The following is a 14,858-nucleotide window of genomic DNA, read 5'->3' as shown; positions in this document are numbered from 1 at the left end:
ATTCTTAGTGTTCTTGAACATGGCTTGATGAGCCAAAGAGAACTTTCTGGCAGGGTTCAAGGACCATTCTGACTTCCCTGGTCCTAGTTAAGACCCAGATGCTGGTTCTGTTCTAAACCCCCAGCCCATACACACTGAAGTCCCCACATCTCAGACTGATGTCCAGCACTTTCCCCCCAACCCTCCCTTGTGCCATCTGGCCCCTTTAAGACACTTTCATGCATACCTTGGACTCAAGCATTTCAACCCCCAAGCCCAGAGCAGCTTGGCCAGGCAGCCACAGACCAAGGAAGCAGCTATACAGGGCACTTTTGCTGGGGTCCCATCCCTCCCTGAGCAAAGACACTATAGGACCAGAGGACAAAATGTGCTTTATGCCCTGAGATGATCAGGAAGACTTTAAAAGGACTCAGCACTCACACTGCAATATACAAAAATTGTCTGTGTTGCTCACCCCAGCCAAGGATGCTGAACTTAGGGGAAGTGACCCAGTCCCTTGAGTTTCAGAGTATCCTATTCAATGCCTTGGTTTGGTTATTCCCAGTATGGAGAACTCAATTCCTGTGCCCCCACAGTACACAGAAAGTCAAAGGTGGCCACGTGATATATCAGTCTGAGGAGAGGCATTGAAGGAGCACAGGCTCTTACACTGGGTAGACCACAGCAAGCTAGGATGAGAGCCAACATAGGCGCCGTGGGCAGGTGGAGGGAGGTTGACCTCACTGGGAGATAGGTCAGAGCCCCAGTTGGTGTGGTCTGCAGTAGGTGGCTGGCCCAGCCTCCATGCCTGGATGGCAAAGGTCCTCCCCGGCCGCAGGGGTAATTGATGGGCCTGAGCCAGCTGCTCCCTGGAGGGCAGGCACAGAGCCAGCCTCCTTGCACTGTTTACTTGCCACTTCTGGAGCCCCGCTGCTTGCTCATGGCTGTGAGCATCTGGCTAATGTAGGAGGTGAGGAGGTCATCCATCTTGTAGCCCTGGAAGCAGGGGGTGAGAAATAAGCAGAACACAAAGTGGAACAAGGCCAGCCACTTAGACCTAGACATAGCTCCTAGGACACTCTGAAGTGGACAGAACCCAGGACCAAGGCAAATCCTGTCCCACTCAGCATTCAGTCTCCCCATCTACACAGCTGAGGGTTTGGGTTCACCCAGCCAGATGACTAAGCTGTATGATCCCACGTTAAGCACCTAGCCTATGGTCCTTCACATCCTGGATCCACCTCCAGGGGTGACTTTAAAGGCTGCCAGTGGAGCTATCCCTTGAAAGTCTGAGTGTAGTCCAGAGGCCTCAGAGCTAACGGTTCTACTGTTGAACTCAGAGTTAACAAGCTACAACTACAGGCTCAATCCCCAGATGCCGAAAAAGTAGTTGTTGAATGAGGGATCTATTCCTCAGCCCCAGATTAAGAGCCCTGCCCAGGCTTAAGCTAGCCTCAAACTGACCTGACAACCCCAACCTGATGCTTGACCCTGACCCCAGGCCACCCCACACACTCCTGTTGTAGGGTTTGGGAGGTTGGCTGAAGCTGCAAGAGAGACAGGGATGCACGCCAGGCTGTCAAGGAAGAGTTCTCACCAGTGACGTCTCACAGAGCAGTTTGCTCCCGCGCACCAGGTTCCCAATGGTGATGTGGAAGTAGGTGTTGCCACTGCTCCAGTTGGAGATCTTGGTGAAGGGGTGAGTAGTCAAGATGTCCTGGGGGAGTAGAAGGGCGTAAAGCTGCAGAGCATGGACTTCACTGGCTTCGCTGTCCCTGGGTCCAGTCCATAGACACCCTTTCACAGAAGGCCTCAGGCCCTCAAAGAGGGCCAGCTTTGCATGAAGCTGCTGTGAGAAGCAGGTGCTTGGCCCCCATGCCTTGGTTTGGACCAACTGGCTAGACACCCAGGGAAATCTGGGAAGTTGTTGGACACCTGGAGCCAAAATGAGAAATGGGCAATTTGAGGGAACTGACACTGTGGGCCTGGTTGAGATGGCCAGGGAGAGTGTGAGGAAGGAACCAAGAAGAAAACAGGATGGAGTTTGGGGAAACACTGTATCCATGGGCTGAGTAGGGAAACCCACAAAAGTATCTGAGAAAAACGGACCAAGAGAAAGGAGAACTGGAAATGTGTGGTACATGAAGCCAAGGAAGATAATGGTCGTTAGTGTTCTTCACCAACTCTCTCGGTGTCCCTTTCTGGGGACATGGTAGGACTGTGCTTCCTGGCCCTGGGGCAGGACCATTCTGACCCATATACACGCATTTACCCCAACACAGGTTATCATCCTGACCAATATGGGCAGAGAACATTTTGGAAGAAGGAGCATTTTGTAGCATCCAATGATGCTGAGAGGCAAGGTACTAAAAGGAGTTAATGGGATTTAGTAGCAAGAATTTTGAAATACCAGTGATTTGTGAGGCTGAGGCAGGAAAATTGCAAGTTCAAGGTCAACCTGAGCAACTTAGGAAGACCCTGTCTCAAAATCAAAAGACCTGAGGATGTAACTTGGTGGTAGAGTGCTTGCCCCAGTTTGCACAAGGCCCTGGGTTCAATCCCCAATACCACACAAACAAACAAACAAACAAACAAAAAACCTGTTAGTAACTCCAGGACTCTAGGAGAGCAATTTTGGTGGAGTAAATGAGGAGTAAGGTGTAGAAGGCAATCATAGACAACCAACCTTTCAAGACGCGTGGTGAGTGGTGCCGGTGAGTTGGGCAGAGGCTCGTGTCTGGGACTTTGGTTAATGGTGCAGGCAAAGCAGCTCCCTGCCCCCCACCTGCTTGCTCGCTCCTGCCCTGCTCACCTTGGTTCTGGGATCAATGAGGCTGACCCCATACTTGTTGATAGCAATTAAGAGGATCTCAGGGAAGTTTGGCTCTGTAGTTTGCTAGAAAAGAAAGATGGGAAACCATCATATGGAGATCCGGAACAGGAAAAGCATTTGGAGATAGGAAAGGAGCTGTCCCCAGCTGGAATAAAGTCAACCTGGTCTGCTTCTTAGTGGCAGGGGTACAGAGGTGCTGATGGCCCTGCCAAGACCTTGTGATTTCTCCTGCTGCCAGGCCCCCAGTTGTGCCCCCAACATCCCTTCAAGTGTCCCCAGCAGGGATTTCATCCCTTCTCCCTTAGCTCTCTAGGAGTCTTTGTTATGTCCTCCTCTCCTTCTCTCAGCCCAAAAGGATCCTTTTTTTTTAATGCTGGGATTGAACCCAGGCGCACTTGACCCGTGATCTATATTCCCAGCCCTTCTTATTTTATTTTTAGACAGGGTCTTGCTAAATTGTCCAGGCTGGTCTCAAACTTGTAATCCTCCTGCCCCAGCCTCCTCAGTCACTAGGATGATAGGGTGCCAATGCACCCAGCAAGGTCTCCCATCTTTAAAAAGCCCTCCTTGAACCTTCTGCCTGCCTCCAGCTCCCACCTGCCCCTCTGCTCCTTGCGCAGCCAAGCTTCTCCAGAGCCTCCATCCTAGGTGTGTGGCAGGGTCATCCCCACACTTTCTCTCACCAGCCTTTTCACCATCCTCCTGCTTCTGCTGATGACCCTCAGCTCCCTCCTCCACCCTGTGACCAGAGGGCCACCTGGCACTGGCATCCCTGTTCCCCTGCAGGAGGAAACCCGCCACCTTGCCCCTCACTGCAGTCTGCTCGCCTACACCCAGCTACACGTGGCCCCTTACATTTCCTGCCCAGTCCTGAACTTCTAGACCTTTGCCCAGGTGGGCTGCTTGCTAGAAGCACTCTCCCCAAGGCCTCCCTAGAAAGGTTGGGAGCCTCCTCCAGGAAGCCTCCCAGGCCTCCTCTCTATCTGGGTAGGGCTTCCACAGCTCTGCCACCGAGGCAAGCATTCCACACAAGCACAGCATAGGACACCCTCCATTACTCTGGCCTGCCTTCCCTTCCAGGCTGCGCTGGTCCCTCTGTCCTCAGGGTTGAACACTAGCCAAGGCATCTAGCTGGCTCAAGGCTGAGGGTACATCCCTCCTTTCCCCCCCAGGGTCGTGTCCAAAACCATCACCACTTCCCTCAGGCCTGGGGAAGAGTCTTGTCCCCTTCTTCACCCTCTTCCTCTGCAAGGAACACCCTGTGGCATACCTTCACCTCAAAGAAGGCAGAGCCGAAGGTGGGCCACTTGAAGATGAGCCTCAGGAAGGCCAGCTTGGCCTCTTCCTTGGATTTCCCTGCGTGTTTGTTGAAGTAGGCGACGATGGACTGCAGGGAGAGCGGGGTCAGAGCAGGCGGCTCACAGACCCGCCCCTGCCCACTCCTGCCATCAGCACTGTCAGGACCACAAGTGGGACAGGCAGTGCTGGGAGCCCCTGGGGTTTCCCCATTATCCCAGCTCATGGACTTTTGATCTCCCTCCTCTCCCCAAGGCAGGCAGGCCAGAGGGTATCAAATAAAATCAGGTCACCCTGGTCACCGGTACAGGGCAAGTTACTACCATGGGGCCACTGTATCCTTTCCATGGAAGACGAGAGAAGAGGCAGACTGGAGGGTGCCTTATCACATACAGGAGCCATGAGAGGCACTCCCCGAGGGTGTGGGCCAGCACCTGCTAACTTGCCCCCTGGAGTACCCGGAGACCACTTCAGGGCTCTCCCATTCTCCCTGCCAGCTCCATGCTCACCCGCTTCCAGTCATCAGGTGAGATCTGCCGGATGAGGTCCTGGGGCACCAGCTCCCTCAGCAGCTTTGGGATACTAGGGAAGTAGGACTTGTCCTCCTCGAACTTGACCCTGTAGATCAGGGCCCCCAACTGCAGCACCTCCTCCCGTGTACACTTGTGGTAGCCTCGGAGATACTTGGGTAGCTCCTGCCAGAGACAGAGCAGGTCACAGGCATGGAGGGATCTGGAGGAAGTGGGCTCCTTCCCCACCCTCCCAAGAAGGGGGCCTCCTGCCTTAACCCCATATTTGGACCCACTATTTCTCCAGCCTCCGCTGATCCCGCTTCCCTAGGGGAGATGTCATAGGACAGGGAAATAGCAAGTGTGCCTGCAGATTCAGTACTGAGAGTTTGGAAGCACAGTCATGTCAAAACACTGCCCCATTTCCCCCCCAACAGTACTATGAGGTAAGCCGACCTGTTTCAAAAGTGAAGTTGAGGGTGACCAGTTGGCGAACCTAGACTCCCACAGTCCCCTAGACTCCTCTCTGGGCCTGTCCTCCCTTAGAAGAGCCAGTGGATCTGGCCTCTCCCTATTGTATTCCCTTGGGCCTGATTGGTTTCTGCAGCAGCACCAGCCCTACCACTTGAACTTCCAGAACCAGAACCAGAGCATCTGAGGAGGGAGAGTGGACCAAACGCTGAGGTGCAGCCCCTGAAGGGCCAGCACTGCCCACCACACCTGGAGCCATAGGACTGTCTTCTCTACTGTGGGAAGGGCAGTGGAAATGCTCTGCAGATCAAAGATGCTTTGATCACCATCTGTCCACTTCCCCTCCCACCCACCCACCCACCCTCCTAACATCTGCTCACCCATCCACCACTCACCCATTTATGGGTCTACCTATCTACACAGCCACCATCCTATCCATTTCTCCATCTGTCCATCCATCCACCTACCAATATCCACCCGTAGATTCATTCAGCACTCATCCTTTCACCCATCCATTCACCGAGTCCCTGACTCACCTCTGCAGCCACCCACCAACCCACAAGCACTTGGTAAGCATCTGCTGCGAGTCAGGTCCTTTAAGCAACAACACACCCTCCCTACTCTGGTGGAACTTGTGATCTCAAGGCAAGAACAGACCTTAATAATCACACCAACTGACGTATAATTACAATCTTTGAAGGTACTGTCCACAGTGCTAGGAGAACATATAAAAAGGTGACATGATCCCACCTTGGGGACAGGGAATTCTTCAAGCAAAGACATCTGAAAGCTCAGTTGGTAAGGGGAGGGGTTGAGGGAAGAGTATCCCAGAGAAGATGATGTTACAAAGGCCCTGGTACACCTGAGAATCTGAAAAACTGTAGCTGCCATGAACTGAGCCAAGGGGAGCCAAGTACCAGAGGAGGCACCACCATGCAGGGCCATGGTCAGGATTTGAGGTTGTACCTCAAGAGCAACAGGAAGCCCCTGAAGAGGACTAATGGGGGAGATGAGGGAGAGGGGTTGCCACCATCCAAAGGAAGGGGGGTGGTGATGGACCCAGGTTAGCAGGGTGGTGCTGGGAAGGCCTAGAAGGCATTAGAGATACTCAGGAGGTAAAATCCTTAGGCAGTTGATTCAGAATGTGGGAGACAGGCAGTGGGAGACGTGGAGGCTGACTCTCAGGTTCACATGTTGGTGGAACTGGCGGGTGGGAGAGGCAGAGGCCAGGTGTGAATGAGGGCGGCCCTGAACCCCAGGCAGTGTGCTCTCCACCATGGTGACCCCCACCTCACCTTCTAGCATCCCGGTTTGTCTCTTCCACAGAAGGGTAAGCAGACTGCAGCCCAGAAGAGAGCACTGAACTGCAGTCACGGAGACCTGGAATCAAGCCCCAGTTCTATCCTGCGTGTAACCTTAACTACCTCACTTGGCCTCTCTGAGTCTCTTTCTTTCTCTATAAAATAGAAACAACACGTCTCCTGGGGTTAACTGGAAAGACAGGGGTGAAAGGTGCCAGAGGATAACAGAGCTCAACACGCAAGCTCTCCTCCTGACTTCCTGCATGCCTGTGCCAGAAAACGTCTGCAGACTTGCACAGAGGATTGCATGTGCTCAGCTGTAGCAGCAGAATCTTGAATTCAGAGGGCAGCCAGGCACTGAAGGAGGGGCCTGAACAAGCAGGGACTGGGAGCTCAGAGGAAGAGTGACCGAGCCAAGAAGGCTAAAAGATCAGGAGAGAGAAGGATATGAAGACAGGCCACGCCCTGGGCCCAGGGGTCCCAGGAGTCCCTTCAAGGCCAGCTGCTCCAGGCCCCGCACCTGGCAAGGACAGCAGGGCTCTGCTTCACAAAGTACAGCCAGACTGGTAGCACCGTAGCAGCAGGAGCAGAGGCCCTGGCCAGCTCACCTGGTAGTAGTGGAAGATGGAATCGGCCATGGGGTCCTTGCCTGGCACTGTGGTGGTCCACAGCTTCTTCATGAAGAACACCTGGTAGGTGAGCGAGGGCACGATTCCTGCAGCACAGGGCAGCCGGTCGCCCTGAGTCCCAGCACTGAAGGTACCAGCCCTGGCCCTTGCTCAGGCCCCACCCAGCGGGCCTCATGCCACAGTCCTGAGCAGCACCTGCCCTCTCCAGGACTCAGATGATCCCAGGACCCAGCCTCATTACCATCCTTGATGGGCCGTGCTTTCTTTATCCAGTCGGTCAGGTGGCGAACAAAGTCAAAGAAGAAGTCATTCTCCGGGACGCTGATGACCTAGGGACGTGGCCATTGTAGTCCATTCATTTTAGTTAAAGCAATACTGCCTTTTCTCACTTTCCTAAGGCCCCTTATCCAGAAAAATTCCACTCCCTGCATCAGCCCTCCCCTGCCCTGACTGTCCGTTAAGCATCTTAAGAACACAGCCCTCTTCCTGCCAAGTGACACTCATTCCATTCAGTGCCTAGGACCGAAGGCTGCCCTAGGCCCAGGGGAAAATGGCCACAAGTGAGGCCCAGTCCCCCTGCCTTGGATCTTCCAGCTTCTCCCACAGGCTCTGAGCTCCCTGGGTGCAGGACCTCATGAGGGTCATCTCTGGGTCCTCAGTGTCTGGCACACGGACAGTCATGAGGTGAGAAAATAAATGTGGATATACATAGATCCATCAGTGATCAACAGGAGAGGCCCCCAACTCTGCCTGAGATGGTCAGGAAGTCTTCCCATGGAAGAGGCTTTACAGCTGGATCTGGAAGACCTCCAAGGACAGAGTTGGAGGGATGTGAGCTTTGCACTGGATCTGAGTTCCTGATATGTGACCTTGGATAAGTTACTTAACCTCTCTGAACTCTAGTTCTGTGATCTATTAACTTATTTTATCCCATCATCCCAAATGAGGAACACCTGTAAAAATTTTAATATGTAATTATATTATAAAATTATACTACTTAAAGTTGATTTATATTAATTATAATTATGTGTACGTTCTAGATTATGATTTAATGAGCATGTGTCAATTTTGTTGAAATGTTTGCAGAATTGAAAATTGGAGACGTCATGGGTTAAATGGGGATAATCATACTGCCCTTCGAGTGTTAGCTCAGTGGTTAATGGGCCTTTTCACGGCAGCTGAAGGACCACTCAGAGCAAATCCTCAAAGTACATGGGAGGCACCTGGCGTGTCCAGAATATAGAATTCCTGGGCAGATGGCTCCCCAAAGGGTCTGAGGCCACGTGCAATGACTCTGAGGGGCACTGGGGCAGCTGGTCTTTGTAAAGGGAGGCTGCAGGGATGTAAGAAGGAGTGGGCAGAATCAGACACCTCCTCGCCATAAGTTCCTGTGGCCCAGAAAATCTCACAACATTTGGGCAGGCCAGTGGCAAGAAGAGAGCCAAAGACCCACCTTGTCTGCGATCTTGACAAAGAGGCTGAATCCCTCGGAGGACTTGAGGAGCAGCCGGGTAGCGATGTTCTGGCAGAAGTCCTTGGCCTTGGTGCTAGACTCCACCTCAAAGGCCTGAGAGAGGAGTGCTCACTGAGCCCCTGCAGAGCAGGGCCCTTCCTCAGGGCCTGGCCTCCCTCGTGCCTCTCTGGCTGCCCCTCTAGACCAAGCCCCGCCCTCTTCAGGGCGTCCCTGGGGGTCCAGAGCTGGACATGGCATTTAAGCAATGGAAAAAGCAACTCCTTTTTGGGTCCCTGACACTCTGAGCAGGACTTGGACTTTCTGTGGCCTCCCTAGCCCAGGCCTGGCTGCATAAGCATGAGGGACAACAGAGCCAAGACCTCAAGAACAGGGTGATGGACAGGAGAGAACCAAGGAAGAGAGAAGGCAGCCAGGAGGGGTGAGTGGAGTAGAGAGTCTGGCAAAGTTCAGATGGAGGCAGGAGAGGGGTTTGGGGATGGCTTCCACTAGAGGAGACAGACAGGAAAGGATTTTAGGAGTCTTTTCAGTCCTTGCCCCTAGAACCCTCTTATGGCGTTTCTGAGTCTCTAGTCTCTAATTTCAGACAAGTTTTAAAACTTCTCTTCAAACTTAAAAATTTAGACATTGCACTCAAGTTCATCTGAATGAGACCTTTTCTGAGACAGAGCAGGGAGAGGGATCTTGAGGCAGCCTGACTATGGATGTAACAACAGGTCCTTTGGAAGACAGGACTGAGGTGGAGGGGACCCCAACCACATGTGAGGGGGCAAGAAGGAGCTTGGGGTTCTGCCTGCAGGAAAGTGGGCTCAGGGCAATAGGGGAGTCCTAGAGCTGGGGCCAGCCTGGTCTTATGCCCAGGAACAAAACTGGGACCAGGGAAGTGGCCTGCTAGGGTCCAGCTCAGCAGGAGAGAGTTTTCTCCAAGGCAGCTTCTCCTCAGAAGGAGGGACAGGGAACTAGGGGGAAGCCTTCTCCAAGGAACTGCTAGGAACCAGGGGACTTTTACCCAGGGAGTCTGTGACATTTGAACTGAGCCTTGACTCCACCAAGGTGCAGGAGGATCAGGTGGCTGATGTTGGGGTGGCAGGTGAGGGGTCAGGGCCACCTTGTGTCAGCCGAGGGAACCCCACCCTCTCAGGGGATCAGACCCAGAGGCAGGAGCCCTCACCTCATCAGTGTCATCAGGGAAGTAGACTTTGTGGAAAATCTGGGTGGTCTTGTGCTGGATGGCCTCCACCTCCACCAGGTGCGGAGGGTATTTCCGGGACCCATTTCTGAAAATGGGGCAGGGAAGGGTTAGGTCCTTAGGTACCATGGGAACCAGGGAACAGAGGAAACTTTGAAGACAAGCCCAGGTCTGACCCGCCTCACTTCCTATAGCAGGACCAGCCTTAACTTCTTAGATTCTTGGGTTCCTTGTCTGGGAAATGTGATAACAGTGCCCAGGTGGCACAGGGCTTTAGAGGGAGTGAACAAAGTGAAGGGTGCCAGCGGACTTTGTAGGGTCTTGAGGGTGGCCCAGGTGTGCATGTGTGCCCAGTGCACTTGAAGGGATGCGCCAAGCACCCCTGAGCCACAAGACTCCCAAATTGTCCAGAATGTGACTGTGTGGCTAGCATCCCAGGAGCTCAGAAACAGGTCCCCACAGCTGTGTGGTCATCCTCATCCTCAAGGGGCTTGTCCATGAACCCAGTGTGGCCAAGGACCAACTCAGTGCCTGCTCCTTGCCCCGGCAGCTGCTGTACCTCAGGGCTTTCTGGAGGCGCTGCAGGCAGTCGATGGCGAGCGGGCAGTGCTTGCGGGACTGCAGGAAGCGCTGAACGTGGGGCAGGAGGATGTTGCTAGGTGGGAAGAGGCCGGTGCAGAGCCAGAGCAGCTCCCAGCCCCGCTCCTCGCTGTACCTGTGGGAGGAGGCCCCGTGGGAGTCACAGGGACCTGTGTGATCCCAGGGCCACACCCCCCAGTTCCTCATCCCAAGAATAAATACGGCTCACGTCCGCTCACATCCCTGACAGCTGGACCCAAATAGTGCTACTGAGAATGTGGCTGCCCACCTGCACCAGCCTGGGTCAGGTACCCCTGCCAGAGTGCAAACCCACTGCGGCCAGGCACGCTGCTTGAGGCAGCCGAGGTTTCACTTTCACAGCAAGACTTTCCCCAGGAAGGAGGAAGCGAGATTTACATCTGGGCAGAGCTCTGGACTCGCCATACTGTGAACTGCACTGAATTAGGCCAGCCCCCTGCTTGGGCCTGAGGTGGGAAGTTTGGAGGGCGTCTAGCAAGGAGGTGGCACTTGATCGGGGCTTTGAAGGATGAAGCACATTCTGACAGGCAAAGAAAGGAAGGGAAAGCTTTCCTGCCAGCGGGTCCAGTGTGTGCAAAGGTCAGGCAGTGTGGCAATGTCTGCTTCCAGAGTGAATTTGTGCAAGAGATGTAGAGAGTGAGGAAGCTGGGGAGGAAGTGGGTGGGCTGATGGAATAGGGGGAGCTTTCCTCAGTCTCTAGGAAGAACATGCCTGACTTCCCTCTCCTGCCTCTGGCTGGCCCCATGGGGAGGAAATGACAGCCTCTGGGGCTACCAACCCCCACTGATGAGTGCTTGCAGCCAGAGCTTCCAACTGACAGCCGCTCAGCTGGAGTCAGGACAGGACGTTAGCTAAACCTGAGGTCCAGCCGTCCCTGGATCCCCCGTGGCCTGCAGGCCTGGGCAGAGCCGTCCACAAGAGGCTCACACAGGCTGCTAGAAGCAGCAGTTGGAGGAGCTGGTGCTGATCAACACAGAGGAGGACAGACCAGAAGGTAGAGCCACCACTCCCCCACCTTCTTCCTTTCTCATTTTTTGCAGTGCTAGGAGCGAACCCAGGGCCTCCAGCACACCAGGCAAGCGCTATGCCATGGGCTAAACCCCCAGTCCCTACCTCTTGGTTCTTGAGGATTGACCCTGGGCTGCAGGCCAAGCTAGGCTGAGTGGCCAGGGAGCCTGTGTCCAGGCAGAGCAGTGCTGCCCACCCCCCGCACCCGCTCACCTGATGTGGTTGTCCGTCAGCTGCTTCAGGATCTGCACATACGCCTCATCCTTGAGGGGCTCAGCCTTCAGGGCCCCCTCAAAGATCTGGTCTGTGAGCTCATTGACAGAGCGCATCCTCTTGGATGGGTAGTCACCCATGTACTTGAGAACTGGTGGGGATTGTCAAGGAAGGACTTGTGGACTCCGTGGGGCTGGGAGGTAGAAGGCCACACTTCCCCTGACCCCGGCTCACAGGCCACCCTGCCTCAGTCTCCAACCCCACATTCCAAGTCCTCACAGCAGCCAGGATGGACTTCCTAAATCACCAGTCTGGCTGTCCCATCCCCTGTCCAGGGGCTCCTCCTGGTTTCAGGACATAGCTCAAATTTCTAAACAGGGCTTGGGACCCTCTCCTTAGTCAGCCCACCTGTACCTTCCAGATGCACTGAGTTACCCTGTGCCCTCTTTGGGGCCTCAGGACTTTTGTGCATGCCGTTCCCTCTGGCTGGGATGCTCCCCACCCATCTCCCCTTGGCCTGCTAGGTGGGGCTGCCGCAGCACAGCCTTCGGGTCTCCACCTAGATGCCACTTCACAGCACTGGTTCCTGTCAGCACACCACCCCCAGGAGGCTCTGGTCACAGCTCCATCTCCATGCTGGCTACAGCAGGGCACAATACTACCTGTTAACTGAATGACAGGGTCAAAGGAGACAGGGGGAGAGGTGGCAACTTCAAGGTGCCATGCACACAGATGTGCCCTCCACGTGTGCCCGAGACCCAGCCAGCCCTCAGGAGGAAGGAACAATCTAGCTGAAAAGCCTGCCTGCCCAGGCTCCTCTGCCCAGCAGCCCGCCCCGCCTGTCCCAGGCCCAGCGCAGCATGGATATCGATGAAGGCCATGCAGGCCTCCTGCGAGAGCTCTTCGCTGCCCAGGATCTTCTTGAGCAGTGCCTGCTTGAGCGGCTCCCGCGTGTGGCTCCACAGCCGGTCCTTGCCTCGGGCCTTGGACACCATAACACGGCTCAGCGTGTGCTTGGGTGGGGGCCTGCGCAGCACAGGGACAGTCAGCAGCCATCCACTGCCGGCAGCCTGGGGAGAATCCCAGTGGGGAGCCCCCCAGCAGCCATGGAAGCCATGGCAGGAGTCGGCAGTGCTGTCCCCGCCCCACTCTGCCCCCAGAAATGTCCGCCCTGCCGCCCTCCAGGTCTCCTGGGCACAGTGCTGGCTAGCAGAGCCAGAGCCCCCCGCTTTCTTGCTGTCTCCCCATCAGGATGATGAGGCTGCAACAGGCACTGGTGTGTGACACCAAGGGCCAGGACACTCCTGGGAGGGCACAGTCACCATCTCAAGCAAGGAAGGATGACGGGAGCCTGCGGGAAGCATCATTTCAGGGCCGGAAACTGCCCTCCTGCTGACTCTGGCAGGCCCTGCTCGCAGGCAGACATGGCAAAGCTGCTCAGCACCCGCCGGAGACCACAGGAGCCTGCTGTCCACTGTCCTTTCTCTTGTCCCCAGAAGCTGGCACCTGAAGTAGTCGTAGGAGAACTCCTCCAGCGTGTAGGGCTTGGTGCGCACCTCGGGCTCTGCAGTTCGCAGCTGCAAGAGCCGAATGACATCCTGCCTCTGGTCAGGGGTCATGGTGACCAGGGCCTACAGGCAAGACACAGGGCGCTCATGTCAGCCCTCCCCAGAGCCCACTGGGATCCACAGGGCAAAAGCCCAATGTCCTCCAGCCAGGAGCTGGGGACGGTCTCCACAGGTATAGACCCAATGCTTTTTCTGACCCCACGCCCCCTGCCCCTGGGATCTCAGGTTACTTCCGCCTGCATCCTGCTGGGCTCTAAGCTGCCTCATTAACCAGGCCTGGCTAGGAGCTGCCAGGAAAGCTCTGCGTCCTTGGAGCAGCACTTGGAGGGCCTCCAGAAGAACCAGGGCCCCTGCCCAGCTGTGCCCACACTGCCTTTCAGACAGTGCAGGCCACTGTCCTCCCATCCCGGCCCTTGCAGCTCCTCCTCTGGTGTGCTCCCTGCCTGACGCGGTTTGAGTCTGTGGTGCCTTGAGACCCCCACCCAGAACACCTGCAGACTGATGATCTATCACAACCCCTCGCTCCGTTTTACAGATATGAGAAGAGGACAGAGCGGGGTCTGAGAGGGCCTCCCACCCACCTGCCACTGCCAGGCCACATACCACGATCTCCCGCGGCGGCATGGTGACAGTGGGCATGACATACACACAGTCGGTTGGGAAGTCCCCACGCTGCTTGGTCCTCTCGTTGATGCCGTTGGCCCAGCCTGAATTCATGACCTGCTCACCGGTGTCGTGGTCCAGGATGATGAGGTCTCCCTTGGCAAAGCTGAGGAAGCCCGACTCCTCACCCGCTTTGAGGCAGAGGTGAGCGGGGGCGACACCGGGGCAGAGAGAGGGGCTGGGTTGGAACATCTTTATTTGGGTTAATGACCCATCAGTCAATACTCCCCACTGAAGAATGGAGGCCCTGTCCCACTCATGTCTACCCACCTGGCCTCTACCTTTTCACAACCCTCTGCACAAAGACATCAGAGTGGCTCACTCTTTCACTCAAAAGTTTTCTGAGGGGCTGGGGAGATAGCTCAGCTGGTAGAGTGCTTGCCTCAAAAGTACAAGGCCCTGAGTTCGATCCCCAGTACCACAAAAAAAAAAAAAAGTTTTCTGTGCTCCCCACTGCCCTCAGGAGAAAACCCACGCCCCTAAGACTGCTGCGAGCTGGCCTCCCTGACTCCTCCCGCCCCTGCCCCCATTCCAATCAAACCTAACCAGGAGCAGCTCCCCAAGGACACGCGGGCATCTCCTGGTTCACACTCCGCCCTCTGCCTCGTACACCCTGCTCACTGTGCTTCCTCTGTGGATTCTGGGCTACCTGGGGGCCTTTCTTCCCGGCACCCATAGCCCTGGGCTTCCCTGCTCACTGTGCTTCCCTTCCCACTGAAGGCAGGTCTAGAGGTGCCTAGGCAGCCCTGGAGATGCCTGGCCAGGGTGGTTGCCTTGCTGCTGTCATTGATGACAGTGGGTATTTGGAGAGCACCAAGGGGACTCCTGATCAAATGTAGAGAAGGTGACAGGAAATAAGAATGAAGGAGCTGGGCACAATGACACACGCCTGTAATCCTAGCAGTTCAGGAGGCGGAGGGAGGAGGATCATGAGATCAAAGCCAACCTCAGCAACTTAGTGAGGCACTTAGCAACTCAATGAGACCCTGTCTCTAAATAAAATACAAAAAAGGGCTGGGGATGTGGCTCAGTGATTGGGTGTCCCTGAGTTCAATCCCTGGTACCAAAAAAAAAAAAAAAAAAGAAGAAGGACCAAGGGGTGGGGAGAAG

General features: G+C 55.2%; 1 protein-coding gene across 1 annotated transcript in view; it reads right to left on the bottom strand.

Moving 5' to 3' along the window:
- Positions 1 to 207: 207 nt before the first annotated feature.
- Positions 208 to 14,858, bottom strand: part of Myo7a (myosin VIIA) — a 74,971-nt gene continuing 60,320 nt past the window's right edge. The window contains exons 36-49 of the mRNA XM_047518876.1: positions 13,689 to 13,879; positions 13,024 to 13,148; positions 12,386 to 12,543; positions 11,518 to 11,671; positions 10,238 to 10,393; positions 9,661 to 9,766; positions 8,472 to 8,585; positions 7,260 to 7,347; positions 6,998 to 7,104; positions 4,618 to 4,803; positions 4,083 to 4,199; positions 2,792 to 2,875; positions 1,577 to 1,696; positions 208 to 975 (exon numbers count right to left, since the gene is read on the bottom strand). Of these exons, the coding sequence (XP_047374832.1) occupies positions 886 to 975; positions 1,577 to 1,696; positions 2,792 to 2,875; positions 4,083 to 4,199; positions 4,618 to 4,803; positions 6,998 to 7,104; positions 7,260 to 7,347; positions 8,472 to 8,585; positions 9,661 to 9,766; positions 10,238 to 10,393; positions 11,518 to 11,671; positions 12,386 to 12,543; positions 13,024 to 13,148; positions 13,689 to 13,879 (1,796 nt within the window). The 3' untranslated portion in view covers positions 208 to 885. The remainder of the gene's footprint in view (positions 976 to 1,576; positions 1,697 to 2,791; positions 2,876 to 4,082; positions 4,200 to 4,617; positions 4,804 to 6,997; positions 7,105 to 7,259; positions 7,348 to 8,471; positions 8,586 to 9,660; positions 9,767 to 10,237; positions 10,394 to 11,517; positions 11,672 to 12,385; positions 12,544 to 13,023; positions 13,149 to 13,688; positions 13,880 to 14,858) is intronic.

The sequence above is a fragment of the Sciurus carolinensis genome, chromosome 11 (assembly GCF_902686445.1).
Source record: "Sciurus carolinensis chromosome 11, mSciCar1.2, whole genome shotgun sequence".
Lineage (NCBI taxonomy): Eukaryota > Metazoa > Chordata > Mammalia > Rodentia > Sciuridae > Sciurus > Sciurus carolinensis.
The sequence above is the reverse complement of the archived record's forward strand: the minus strand, read 5'-3'. Positions and strand labels throughout refer to the sequence as shown.